Genomic DNA, 15,309 nt, shown 5'->3' with positions numbered 1-15,309 from the left:
ATCCCCAGATCTGTGCCTCGATACAATCCTGTCTCGGAGGTCTACAGACAATTCCTTGGACTTCATGGCTTGGTTTGTGCTCTGACCTGCATTGTTAACTGTGGGACCTTACATAGACAGGTTTTATATATATTGATTGGATAGCCTTTCCAAATCATGTCCAATCAACTGAATTTACCACAGGTGGACTCCAATCAAGTTGTAGCAACATCTCAAGGATGATCAGTGGAAACAGGATGCACCTGAGCTCAATTTTGAGTGTCATGGCAAAGGCTGTGAATACTTATGCACTGTATATACAGTACTGTGCAAAAGTTTTAGGCACTTGTAAAAAATGTTGCATAGTGAGGATGTCTTCAAAAATAATGCCATAAATAGTTTTCATTTTTCAATTAACGTCATACAAAGTCCAGTGAATATAAAAAAGCTAAATCAATATTTGGTGTGACCACCTTTGCCTTTAAAACAGCCCTAATTCTCCTAGGTACACCTGGATACAGTTTTTCTTGGTTGTTGGCAGATAGGATGTTCCAAGATTCTTGGAGAATTCCTCACAGTCCTTCTATCTATTTAGGCTGTCTCAATTGCTTCTGTCTCTTTATGTAATCTCAGACTGACACGATGTTCAGTGGGGGGCTCTGTGGGGACCATGCCATCTGTTGTAGAGCGCCCTGTTCTTCTATTCTAATCTTTCTTTTTGCAAAAGTAACGTTTGGGAGTCTAAAATGTATTTTTCCTATTGACACACTAAAGTTGAAGATATAAATAACCATCTTAAGACAAATGTTTTTGTGAAACATCTTAAGTGCCTAAAACTTTTGCACAGTACTGTATATTTACAATGCTTTCAGATTTATTTAAGACATTAAATAAACATTTAAACATTTTGTAGCCTTCTCCAGATCTGTGCCTCGACACAATCCTGTCTCTGAGCTCTGGAGGCAGTTCCTTTTGATCTCATGGCTTGGTTTTTGCTCTGATATGCATTTTCAGCTTTGAGACCTTATATAGAACGGTGTGTGCCTTTCCAAATCATGTCTAATCAATTGAATTTGCCACAGGTAGATTTTCATGCGCAACAGTCTCTTAGAGTGTATAGTGAATGTTGAGAAAAACAAAAAACATCCAGTGAGCAGCAGTTCTGCGGACGGAAACATCTTGTTGATGAGAAAGGTCAGAGGAGAATTGCCAGACTGGATCGAGCTGACAGAAAGGCTATGGTAACTCAGATAACCACTCTGTACAATTGTAGTGAGCAGAATAGCATCTCAGAATACACAACATGTCGAACATTGAGGCGGCTGGGCTACAACAGCAGAAGACCACATTGGGTTCCACTTCTGTCAGCCAAGAACAGAAAACTGAGACTGCAGTGGGCCTACCATTTGTGGACCTCAGTAGAAATCCAGATTTGTCAGACCAGGTGATGTTTTTCCAATCATCTACTGTCCAGTTTTGGTGAGCCTGTGCCCAGTGCAGCCTCAGTTTCCTGTTCTAAGCTGAGAGTATTGGTTACTGGAGGGGTCTTCTGCTGCTGTAGCCCATCCGCCTCAATGTTCGAGATGTTGTGTGTTCAGAAATGCTTTTCTGCATAGCACAGTTGTGTGTTTATTTGGGTAACTGTCAGCTTCTTGTCAGCTTGGACCAGTCTGGCCATTCTCCTCTGACCTCATTAACAAGTCATTTTCATCCACAGAACTGCTGCACACTGGATGTTTTTTTTTTTTTTGGCACTATTCTCTTTACACTCTAGAGACTGTTGTGCATGAAAATCACAGGAGATCAGCAGTTACAAAAATACTCAAACCAGCCCGTCTGGCACCAACAATCATGCCACACTCTAAATCACTGTGATCACATTTTTTTCCCCATTCTGATGGTTGATGTGAACATTAACTGAAGCTCCTGACCTTTGATTGCTGAATTGCAATACATATAAATTATATATGCATTTGGTAAGTTACTTAAAGTAATCCAATACACATTCAAAATTACTACAACACACATATTACGTTACTGTTATTAATTACTATAGTAATAACATAAACAATGTGTAAGTACAAGCAGCTCTAAAAATAATTACATGGCAAACATATGTAGTTGATTAGTATAAATCATTAATTACTTATGTAAATGCACAGTAACATGAACACTGTAAAAAAGTGTGGCCATTACTACTTAAAAAATTTTAGTCAGATTTCTTTACCGATTACTTCATTGGAAAAGTAATCACATTAATAATTACTTAAGTTTTAAGTTACTTTCAACTTTCTTTTCTGCACAACAAATTTAAAATAATGTCTGTATATCTTCCTTAAAGGGCACACACCCTTCAGCTGTGACAGGAATACAAACAGATGTACATATTATTATTATTTTTTTTTATTTTTTTTTTATGTAGTCTAAATAAATATTATTATTTTAGAAATGTGTAATCCTAGTAATGTCCTTAAAAGTAATTAATTGAAGACCATTAGTGAAAATGCTTCTATTTTGCTTTTTTGTATTATTTTTTTTACACAATACTTACTGAAAATTCATTAAAAATACAGTGGAAAGAAAAAGTATGTGAACCCTGGTTTTCTGCATAAATTGCTCATAAAATGTGATTCTTCTTCATTAAAGTCACAAGTATAGACAAAGCACAATGTGATGAAGCTAACAACACACAAACAATTATCATCTTTCATGTCTTTATTTAACAAATCCCATTAAACATAATGCCATGGAAAAAGTAAGTGAATCCCTAGGCTAAAGATGACAAAAAAAGCTAATTAGAGTCAGGAGTTGGAAAACCTGTCATATAATTAATGAAGCGAGATTGGAGGTGTGGGTAAGAGCTACTTTGACTTATAAAAACACTCAACCATTTTGAGTTTGCTATTCACAAGAAGCATCTGCTGACGTTGACCAGGCCTTGCAAAGATCTCAGAAGACCTACGATCAAGAAAATGTTACAAAGTTATCTCGAAGAGCTTAGATATTCATCTGTCCACAGTTAGACAAACTGTCTATAAATGGAGATGATTTAGTACTGTGGCTACTCTCCCTAGAAGTGACCGTCCAGCCAAGATGAATGCTCAGTAATGTAAAAAAAAGAACCCTAGATTGACAGCGTAAGACTTGAAGGAATAATTGGAACTGGTTAACATCTCTGTTCATGAGTCTACTATACAGGAAACATTAAACAGGCATGGTGTCCATGGCAGGACACCACGAATGAAGCCTCAGCTTTCTAACAAAAACATTGATGAAGTTTACAAAAGACCACCTTGACACTCCACAACGCTACTGGGAAAATGTTTTGTGGACCGATTAAACTATGGTTTAATTGTTTGGGAAGAACACGCAGCACTACGAATGCCATAATACCAACATGAAAACATCATCCCTAGGGTGGAGGGAGCATCATGATTTGGGGTTGCGTTGCTGCTTCGGGGCATGGACTGCTTGCCATTATCAAGAGAAAAAATAATTCCCAAGTTTATCAAGATATCCTACAGAATAATATCAGTGTGGATGTGCGCCAGCTAAAGCTTAGTAGAAGTTGAGTGATGCAGCACGACATTGACCTTAAACATCAAAGTAAATATACTACAGAGTGAAAGTCTAACTTTTGAAAGTCCAACTTTTGGAGTGGTCCAGTCAGAGCCCAGACCTTAACCCAATAAGAGATGCTGTGAAATGACCTCAAGAGAGCTGCTCACACCAGACATCCTAAAAATATGGCTGAGCTGAAGCAGTTCTGTAAGGAAGAATGGTCCAAAATTACTTCTGAATGTTGTATAGGTCTAACCCGCAGCTAATAGAAACACTTGGTTGAGGTTATTGCTGCCAAAGGAGGATTGACAAGTCATTAAATCCAAGGGTTCACTTACTTTTTTCACAGCACTTGTTTAATTGGATGTGTTCAATAAAGACATGAAAGATTATAATTGTTTGTGTGTTGATAGATCGAGCACATTGTGTTTGTCTATACTTGTGACTTTGATGAAGAAATCACATTTTATGACCAATTAATGCAGAAAATCAGCTAATTCCAAAGGGTTCACATACTTTTTCTTGCCACTGTGTGTGTGTATATATATATATATATATATATATTTGAAAACAAAAAATGGGCACAAGACAGTAGTCTGGAATGACTACTTGTGTTAATTAGGCACAGTTATCGACCGATGCTGATAATTTCAAAATGACCAAAAATCATCTAAATATTTTTCTATTTCTATTTTAAAAGTATCCTCTTTGAATTCTGCTGAGGTTGGCTGTGCAGATGGAGTTGGCCAGCACTGGTGGTGATAATTACCCATCATATTTCTCTTTGTCATCTGCTCCCTTTTAGGTAATGGAGAGCTGAGTAATAAGGAATTCATCGCCATCATGAAACAGAGGCTGATGCGTGGGCTGGAGAAACCCAAGGACATGGGTTTCACCCGGCTTGTGCGTGCCATGTGGAAGTGTGCCCAGGACACCGCCTGGGACTTTGCCATGCCTAAACAGCAGTAATGCTTGGAGAGTTGTCCTCTGATGGAGTTTAATTAATCATTAAAAAATGAACTAGTGTGGCACATCTGATACACGTATGCTACAATAACCAGTGCTCGTGCATTCAGTGCTTCTGTGCCACGTTTAAGACCCCCACCAACAACTATTTAGCATTAAGACAAAAAAGTTTGGTTATCTTGTATTTATTTGTCGATGTTTTAACAATTTTTCAGTTGCACAATTCTACACACACTAGAATTTGAATGTGGCATCAAAACGGCAAGAATGACAGTGGAAAGCAATACTCAATAAATGTTCTGTCCTGTAGCCAGTGCCATGAGTTTCTTTTCTTTAGGTTATTTGTATGATTTCCATATTTGATTTAAAACACTTGCTTTCACTGTTTAAGCAAAAAGCTCAAATGTGAGAAGGTCGATTTTTACACCTTTTTTCTCAAAAGTATCCAGATGTCCCAGAAGCAGATTATTAGCTTCCAACTGACTTTCAACAAGCAATTTCCATTGTACTATGAACCGCATTAATATTTTGAAAATCTTATTGAATTACATTTATAAGGATGTTGAAAGAGCGATACTATTAAATGATTTTTACATTACTGACGGCTGTGTCGTGTTTGTGTGTTAGTTATTGAATATGAGGGGATTTGATCAGGGCACAAATTACAAGGGGGTTGGAGGGGGTCTGACTCAAAAAAAACAAAACAACAAAAAAACGAACGACACATGAAGCTAAACGATAACAGTGTTAAGTGAAGTGGCAATGATAAAATCTTATAATAAATAGTTTATTTGTTTAAAAAAAAAGGATTTGAAATCATATTCATAATCAAACTTTGGTAATATAGTTTCAAAAATGGTAAGCTTCATATAACATTAATATAAAATACATATTTAGTTTGACTTCCTGAGTTGTACCTTTCTGAAAGTCAAGCTACTCTTTCACTGACACTGGGCATATTTACAGCAATACACTGATAACTATCAAAAACAAGGATAACATTTTAAATATATGTTCCCCTTGTTAAGAGTTTATTAAGGGGTTCATTTATGACTAAGAAGTCATTTACAAAAGAATTATAAATCATTGACATATGCAGTTATAACAACATTAATAAAAATGGGTAACATTTTACAATAAGGTTCCGTTCATTAAGTAAGGGATAATGTAAAGTCAGTCATTGTTATTGCACAATATACAACAGTTAGTTCCGGTCCTCGAATCTGATTGGACGAGAGACGTTCCATGAGCACTGATGGTCTGACACCATCAGCACTCAGATGCTTCACTGTGTGTATCACTCTGCTTGTGTTCGTGCATTCTAAACTAAAGTGTAAGAGCAGTGCAGATGTGTTAAGAGCTATGGTTTGTCTTTTTTTTTTTTTTTTTTTTTTTTACATATGTTAGCCAGCAAGTGGTGGCAAAAGATAATTTTTATGTGTAATATGAGCCAGTTAGGTGATGTGAAGTGAATCTGTGTCAGCCAGTGTTTACATACATCAGCACTACGTGATCGCTCGTATTACTACTACACTACTAAAGCTAGGAAATAGCTTTAAACGGCTTTAAACGAACAACTTCAGCATTATGGCTCATCACAACTGAGACACAACAGACTGATTAATTACACAAACTCAAGGCCCTTACCTCTTCCCGGACTTTACACATTGGAGAGGACACATTGTTTAAAATGCCGGAGGAAATTGCGGTGTATATAGTGAATGACTCTTGTGCACCAGCTATCGCAAAATAGGGAGAAATACCCCCGCGTGGACGGCTATTTTTCCACTGAGAAAGCTGATCTTCAGAAAGCTGACAGCATCTCTGCTTGGGAGTGGCAACAGGTGATAGCACATGCTCCATCTCTCTCTCTCTCTCTCTCTCTCTCTCTCACACACACACTCACTCTCTCTCTCTCACACACACATCCATCCTTGTTTATCCAATAACTTGGTAGAAACAGCACAAGCCATGATACTATTTCTGAAGTGACATTTTTGAATTACTAACGAAGGCTTGGACACATCATTTGGTTTGAACCAGCAACGACAGATTCTGATCTGTCGCGTAAGAAAGTAGCTCCATGCACAAATGCGTTTTTATGACCGTACTCAGTTTTTCCTCATTTTTTAAAATTTACTTGTTCACTGAAATGTTGTATATAAGCAATATCACACTCGCAGGCCTGCGGCCTCGTGCCTGCAGCCAAATCACAGCAGTTCTGATACCTCCATGAAGTTGGCACCTCATATAATTAAATAATCACCAAAACTATTCCATTCATTTGTGCTGTGTTTGTGCTGGTTTGGTGTTTGAAATATTAAGCATTCTTTTTTGGGCTGTGTGACGTCACTCTCCACCCCATCTCGCTCAAATCGATCCAAACTGGTGCTGGTCGTTTGTGCTCGGTTTGTGCCGTTAAAAAAAACGCTGTAACTATTTCCCTTCCTTAGATATAGCAAGAATGTTTTTGGGAGCAGTGACGTCATTCTCCACCCCATGTTGTCTAAATCGCACCAAACCGGTGTCATTCATTTGTGCTCGATTTGTGCCGGTGTGTGCCATTAAAATTACACTTTATTTATTTCCATTCCTTAGAAATAACAGATTTAATTTGGGGCAGTGACGTCACTCTCCACCCCGATCCAATGCACTCATTTTCTGACTCGTTCGTTTGTGCTCTGGTTGCAGGTTTCTTACCATTGCTGCTATTGTTTATATGTATATATATATATATTGACAGTTTGATCATTGGCAGTAACTTCAAGCTTCAAATCCCCTGTATTTGTGCCACAGATTGTCATTTGTAATGATTTTTAAGATATTCGACACAATACTCTGTGATCTCATTTACCTGTAAAAATGTACTGTCATTACTGTAACTGTACTGATACTGCTGTAGTAGGAGTAACACTTTCATTTTTACAGTAAATAATGATTAAACAATCTCAGTGTGTGGTGTTTAAGTTATCTGAACACTTAATAGTTTATAGATGTTGTAGTCTCTGCCCCCTTAAAAACTTGTATTTACCCTAAGCACTGCATTGTGGGAAATAAGGTCTGGCTGTGGGTAAAGGTAAGTATTAACATGTACTTGAGTTACAATACTCAAAAATAAATAAATAAAAGAAACTCAGAGCATGTGTGTAGGAAAATATATACATTTTCATTACAATTCATTACAACGAATTAAGCACACTTCAGAGAGATTAATGTTTTTATTAGTATTTGGCATTCAATAGAAACTCACATGAGCATCCTCATGAATAATATTATCCTGCATTGGTCACACCAATAAGGGTAGGACATCTTTGTTCCCTGCTATAAAACACATTAAGATTAGATGTGCACAATGATGCACATTTTGTGAAAGTTAAAAAAAATATATATATATATTCAGACATAAACCCATCCCCCTTATCCTCATGAGGTTTCAAACTTGAACCTCTTTCTTTCTTGAAGCTTGAAGTTACTGCCAATGGTCAAACTGTCAATATATATATATATATATATATATATATATATATATATATATATATATATACACTGAACAAAAATATAAACGCAACATGTAAAGTGTTGGTCCCATGTTCCATGAGCTGAAATAAAAGATCCCAGAAATTTTCCATATGCATTGATTAGATTAGATTAGGGCCTAATGAATTTATTTCAATTGACTGATTTCCTTAAATGACCTGTAACTCAGTTGTTGCATGTTGTGTTTATATTTTTGTTCAGTAAATATATATATATATATATATATATATATATATATATATATAAAACATTAACAGCAACGGTAAGAAACCTGCACCGAGAGCACAAACGAGTCAGAAAATGAGTGCATTGGAAGAGATGAGGTAAATGCATGACTGACGTCACAGATCCGTCCAGGAGATAATTTTGTTATTTCTGTGTAAGGGAATTAGTTAGATTGTTTCTTTCAACAGCAAAAATCGAGCACAAACTAATGACACCGGTTAGGAGTGACGTCACTCTCCGGGGTGGAGAGTGTTGTCACTGCCCCGAATTAAATCTGTTATTTCTAAAGAAGGGAAACAGAATCAGAATCAGAATAAGAATCAGCTTTATTGCCAAGTATGCTTACACATACAAGGAATTTGTCTTGGTGACAGGAGCTTCCAGTGTACAACAACACAAAAACAATACAAAAACAGCAGCAAGACATAGATAATAAAAAAAAAATGAAAATAAAAAAGAAAATTATACACACGTACAGACACACACATACACTATATTGCCAAAAGTATTCGCTCACCCATCCAAATAATTGAATTCAGGTGTTCCAATCACTTCCATGGCCACAGGTGTATAAAATGAAGCACCTAGGCATGCAGACTGCTTCTACAAACATTTGTGAAAGAATGGGCCGCTCTCAGGAGCTCAGTGAATTCCAGCGTGGTACTGTGATAGGATGCCACCTGTGCAACAAGTCCAGTCGTGAAATTTCCTCACTACTAAATATTCCACAGTCAACTGTCAGTGGTATTATAACAAAGTGGAAGCGATTGGGAATGACAGAAACTCAGCCACGAAGTGGTAGGCCACGTAAAATGACAGAGCGGGGTCAGCGGATGCTGAGGCGCATAGTGCACAGAGGTCGCCAACTTTCTGCAGAGTCAGTCGCTACAGACCTCCAAAGTTCATGTGGCCTTCAGATTAGCTCAAGAACAGTGCGTAGAGAGCTTCATGGAATGGGTTTCCATGGCCGGGCAGCTGCATCCAAGCCATACATCACCAAGTGCAATGCAAAGCGTCGGATGCAGTGGTGTAAAGCACGCCGCCACTGGACTCTAGAGCAGTGGAGACGCGTTCTCTGGAGTGACGAATCACGCTTCTCCATCTGGCAATCTGATGGACGAGTCTGGGTTTGGCGGTTAACAGGAGAACGGTACTTGTCTGACTGCATTGTGCCAACTGTGAAGTTTGGTGGAGGGGGGATTATGGTGTGGGGTTGTTTTTCAGGAGCTGGGCTTGGCCCCTTAGTTCCAGTGAAAGGAACTCTGAATGCTTCAGCATACCAAGAGATTTTGGACAATTCCATGCTCCCAACTTTGTGGGAACAGTTTGGGGATGGCCCCTTCCTGTTCCAACATGACTGCGCATCAGTGCACAAAGCAAGGTCCATAAAGACATGGATGAGTGAGTTTGGTGTGGAAGAACTTGACTGGCCTGCACAGAGTCCTGACCTCAACCCGACAGAGCACCTTTGGGATGAATTAGAGCAAAGACTGAGAGCCAGGCCTTCTCGTCCAACATCAGTGTCTGACCTCACAAATGCGCTTCTGGAAGAATGGTCAAAAATTCCCATAAACACACTCCTAAACCTTGTGGAAAGCCTTCCCAGAAGAGTTGAAGCTGTTATAGCTGCAAAGGGTGGGCCGACGTCATATTAAACCCTATGGATTAAGAATGGGATGTCACTTAAGTTCATATGCGTCTAAAGGCAGATGAGCAAATACTTTTGGCAATATAGTGTACATACATACACATGGGTAGTGCAAATCTAATACAATCTGTGTTGTACAATGTAAATACAAATATGTTATGTACAGTGCAAATGTTTTGTTTTTGTTTTTTTCTCAGAGGAATGAAATGGCAGAAGAGGTTGGATGTGTTGGATAAATATAAAAAAGACTAAACTGTGTATTGCACATAGTTATTGCTCAATGGGGCAATTTAACTGTTCATGAGATGGATAGCCTGAGGGAAAAAACTGTTCCTGTGCCTGACGGTTCTGATGCTCAGAGCTCTGAAGCGTCGGCCAGAAGGCAACAGTTCAAAAAGCTCCAGAGTGATTTTTCCAGCCTTTTTCCTCACTCTGGAAGTGTATAGTTCTTGAAGGGGGGGCAGGGGGCAACCAATAATCCTCTCAGCAGTCCGAACTGTCCTTTGTAGTCTTCTGATATCCGATTCCGTAGCTGAACCAAACCAGACAGATATTGAAGTGCAGAGGACAGACTCAATGACTGCTGAGTAGAACTGTATCAGCAGCGCCTGTGGCAGGTTGAACTTCCTCAGCTGGTGAAGGAAGTACAACCTCTGCTGGGCCATTTTCACAATGGAGTCAATGTGGGTCTCCCACTTCAGGTCCTGTGAGATGGTAGTGCCCAGGAACCTGAATAACTCCACCGCTGCCACAGTGCTGTTTAGAATGGTGAGGGGGTACAGTGTTGGGGGGTTCCTCTTAAAGTCCACAATCATCTCCACCGTTTTGAGCGTGTTCAGCTCAAGGTTGTTTTGACTACACCACACGCGATGCAGTCATTGGTGTAGAGGGAGAAGAGTAGTGGGGAGAGCACTCATCCCTGGGGGGCACCAGTGCTGATTGTACAGGTACTGGAAGTGAGTTTCCCCTGTCTCACAAGCTGCTGCCTGTCCGTCAGAAAGCTGGTAATCCACTGACAGATAGACATGGGAACAGAGAGTTGGTGTAATTTATTCTGGAGTATAGCTGGGATGATGGTGTTGAAAACTGAACCGAAGTCCACAAAAAGGATCCTTGCATATGTCCCTGGTCTGTCCAGATGTTGCAGGATATGATGCAATCCCATGTTGACTGCATCATCCACAGACCTGTTTGCTCGATAAGCAAATTGAAGGGGATCTAGAAAGGGTCCAGTGATGTTCTTCAGATGGGCCAACACCAGTCTCTCAAATGACTTCATGACCACAGACAGGTCTGTACAGATACAGATACAGAAACAAATACACTGTTCATTTTAACGGCACAAACCGAGCACAAACGAATGACACCAGTTTGGAGCGATTCGGACGACATGGGGTGGAGAGTGATGTCACTGTTCTTAAAAAAATGTTTTGGTTATATATAAGAAACGATCATAGTAACACTGTTTCTTTTAATGGCACAAACCGGCACAAACGACCAGCACCCGTTTGAAGCGATCTGGACGACATGGGGTGGAAAGCGACGTCACAGCCCCGAATCATATTTGATATTTCTAAGGAATGGAAATAAATAAAGTGTTCATTTTAATGGCACAAACTGGCACAAATCGAGCACAAACGAATGACACCGGTTTGGTGCAATTTAGATAACATTGGGTGGAGAATGACGTCACCGCTCCCAAAAACATTCTTGCTATATCTAAGGAAGGGAAATAGTTACAGCGTTTGTTTTAACGGCACAAACCGAGCACAAACGACCAGCACCAGTTTGGATCGATTTGAGCGAGATGGGGTGGAGAGTGACGTCACACAGCCCAAAGAAATATGCTTAATATTTCAAACACCAAACCAGCACAAACACAGCACAAATGAATGGAATAGTTTTGATGATTATTTAATTATATGAGGTGCCAACTTCACGGAGGTAGTGCAGATGTAGGGCCATATCGCACTCTTGCTGGTGTGATATTGCTTAATTAAACCCCCACAGGGTGATCAGGACCCGACGTGAAGCGGAGGGGATTTGTATCACCCTGAAGGAGTTTATTGTACAATCACCACCGGTTGACTTTACGTATCCCGCTTATTACACAACTACTAACCAAATAAATAAATATATGGATATAAAATATATTGATTTGTGTTGAAATTATGTAATTTGAGAAGAAAGAAATGGATAAACCACTAAAATCTGCTTCTGGTTTGTGTCGGAGTTCTGTTGGTATTTATTTTGTGAAAATGACCATTCTCATTATATATTATTCAGCCTATTACAAGACTACTGGCCAAATAAACAAATAGATGAAATGAAACATTGATTTGCTTTGAAACTGTTAATAGGAAAAGTTTTAGGCACTTGTGAAAAATGTTGCATAGTGAGGATGTCTTCAAAAATAATGCCATAAATAGTTTTCATTTATCACTTAACGTCATACAAAGTCCAGTAAACATAAAAAAGCTAAATCAATATTTGGTGTGACCACCTTTGCCTTTAAAACAGCACCAATTCTCCTAGGTACACCTGGATACAGTTTTTCTTAGTTGTTGGCAGATAGGATGTTCCAAGATTCTTGGAGAATTCACCACAGTTCTTTTATCTATTTAGGCTGTCTCAATTGCTTCTGTCTCTTTATGTAATCTCAGACTGACACGATGTTCAGTGGGGGGCTTTGTGGGGGCAATACCATCTGCTGCAGTCTCCCTGTTCTTCTATTCTATTCATAAAAGAAATGCTTGGGAATCTAAAATCTATATTTTCTATTAACACACCAAAGCAGAAGATAAAAATAACCATGTAAAGACAAATGTTTTTGTGAAAAATCTTATGTGCCTAAGACTTTGGCACAGTACTGTATGTGAGAAGAAATATAACACTGAACAGCTGAAATTCCACCTCTGGTTTGCGTTTAGTTCGGTTGTATATTTTTTAATTAATGAACATCTGACTGCTTAGTATGCATCTTATTACAAGACTACTTGCCAAATAAATTAAAAACAAATGCGCATGAAGCATTGATTTGAATTTAAATTATTTTATTAGCTTGATGAGATGGCTTGCAATACCCCGGATGAGCAGTCTGATACGTGGAGCTGCGGTTTTTACAGAGCAATAACAGACCGCTAGATGGCGCCATTGACCAAACAGAATCGGGTATTCCAGGCCGCTGTGTAATAGAGTGCAAAAGTCTGGTTCCGGAAGTAAAAATCCCATCCATAGGCAAATTGATTGATTTTCAAAGCTAACTTATAAAACTTTAAAGACAGACCTACCATGAGCTCCAAGGTTGTTTATTAATGATATATGCTTTCGTTGAAGCCATCCATCTGTGTTATTTCAACTTAATTGTATGAAAATCGCGTTTAATAGTGGAATTCCTGGTGAACAACTACATTACCTATGCACAGGTGTTGTTGACAACTCTTTAATAAATTCTTTATATGTGTCCACTTTACATTACAGTACAAGGGTTAAGTATTTATAACGTTGGGTAAAATAGCTCACTATTTGGCTTATTTTTTTGTTTGTTTTTTGGGGGGGTGGGGTTTGCACATCAGTGCTTTATAATGCCTTTGTAAATGAAAAACTAGCATTTGATGAACCCCTTTATAAACCCTTAACAAAGGGAACATTAATGTAAAATATTGCCAAAACCACCTTGTTCAAAAACTGACATCGTCAGAAACTGCATTTATATATCATCTGATTATTTTCTGCTTTTGGCGTCAAAACATGAACATTAATGCAACACAAACATGCTCATATGAGAAAAGCAGGTACGCTAGTAAAGGTGTTTACCTGTTACACAAAATCAGGTTAATAGGCAAAAATCTACCTGTGACGATCGGTTTTTGTTTTAACAGTTTATGACAGTTTTAGGCGTTTATCCCTTAAATGTAAGCTCGGGTGGGTGCGCCAGCTGGCCCGTGAGAAGAAAAAAAAAATCTAAATATTAATAATAACTATGTCTTGACCAGCACAAATTAGGTATCGTTTGTAAGCTTAGAAGCTCTACATTCCAATGCATGCAAGCATTATGACCAAAACTGAACAAGTGCTTTGAAATTGGCAGACAAATCAGAAGAGTTCCGTTTTGATCATTTATTCATAATTTTGCACTATACATATTATTGTAATAAGTAAAAACATCAAACTCCTAAAACAGCCATGTGTCCTATGTTGTTGGAAAGCTCTCAAAGAGTAGAATGCAACCAGATAAAATATAGCGTGTAATAATATCTAAGTATATGTCTTTGACATTATTTTTTATGTGAACAGATGTTGCTCATATGCCGCGTTTTCGCTTATAACTTCACGAAAAGAAATATAACATAAAATCTCACATACTATTACTTAGAAGAGGCAATTATCTTTTAAACAAGCCCACACACAAGGTAATTGGATGCATAGATCATTAGATAATCCACACTAAGCACAAAGTGCACAGTACACACAGCATCTGGCTATCTGACAATCTGGCTGAAAGCATTATAGCTTTCCTGGATTAGATGACTTCATCGGAAATGATGTAGCGTCATGGAACACTAAACCAATCGGAAAGTCATCCATATTTGGGCAGAGAGACGTGATTAGTTACTTTTACATTTGGCCACCAGGAAGTTTGGCACCAAGTACATGACACAGACTTGATGACTCAAATGGCACAGAAAGGAACTCAATCTGTGAAATCTCATTAGTGTAATCATGTCTGCATGGTATGCAAACCTTTAGTCATTGTTGTGTTTGCATGTGTAATTAGTTTTTATGAACAACTATTGTTTTATTTGTTTGAAGAGGCTTTTGGACACTAGGATAAATTATTTTTGTAATGCAATAACTTTTGATTGCTTTGTCTTATCAACACAAAATTTTACTCACAGTTGACATGATTGGGAACAAAACAAAAGCAGTTTTTTTTTGTAGCCAACTTACTCACACCCTGAGGTATATAATGTCAAATTAGTAAAATAAGAAGAAATTAAATTTTTAGCTTAAGTCTTTTCGTGATTTTTCAGCAGCTTCTTAGGCTGAGAGTCTCAGAATTTATCATTAGAAATTCTGAAAGGTTTTCTTTACAATGATACCAAACACTTTACCCTTGTTGTTTATTTTTTTATTTATTTATTATATTTTGGTTTTTTGTCGAGCCTTTAATTTGGCCACTGAAACAGGAAATCTTTAAAAATAAAATTACATTTATGGATTTGGCAGATGCTTTTATCCAGTGACTTAGGGCATGTTTACATGACAACGATGTACTAAAAACGGAAATGTTTCGCGTACAGACGACAACGTTGTCAAAACGATCCCCGTTCACACGGATCCGCGAAAACGACTAAAAACGCTGTATTATGCATGCCAGGCCAGAAGTTGTT

General features: G+C 38.2%; 1 protein-coding gene across 2 annotated transcripts in view; it reads left to right on the top strand.

Annotated features, from left to right (window-relative positions):
- Nucleotides 1-5,104, top strand: part of LOC127412508 (calcium uptake protein 1, mitochondrial-like) — a 104,011-nt gene extending 98,907 nt beyond the window's left edge. For both annotated transcript variants that reach the window (XM_051648969.1, XM_051648968.1), the window contains exon 12: nt 4,346-5,104. In XM_051648969.1, coding sequence (XP_051504929.1) covers nt 4,346-4,509 — 164 coding nt within the window. In that variant the 3' untranslated portion in view covers nt 4,510-5,104. The remainder of the gene's footprint in view (nt 1-4,345) is intronic.
- The last annotated feature ends 10,205 nt before the right edge of the window (nt 5,105-15,309 follow it).

This window comes from Myxocyprinus asiaticus, chromosome 21 (assembly GCF_019703515.2).
Source record: "Myxocyprinus asiaticus isolate MX2 ecotype Aquarium Trade chromosome 21, UBuf_Myxa_2, whole genome shotgun sequence".
Taxonomy (NCBI): domain Eukaryota; kingdom Metazoa; phylum Chordata; class Actinopteri; order Cypriniformes; family Catostomidae; genus Myxocyprinus; species Myxocyprinus asiaticus.
Note: the sequence above shows the minus strand (reverse complement) of the source record. Positions and strands in the feature narration are given on the sequence as shown.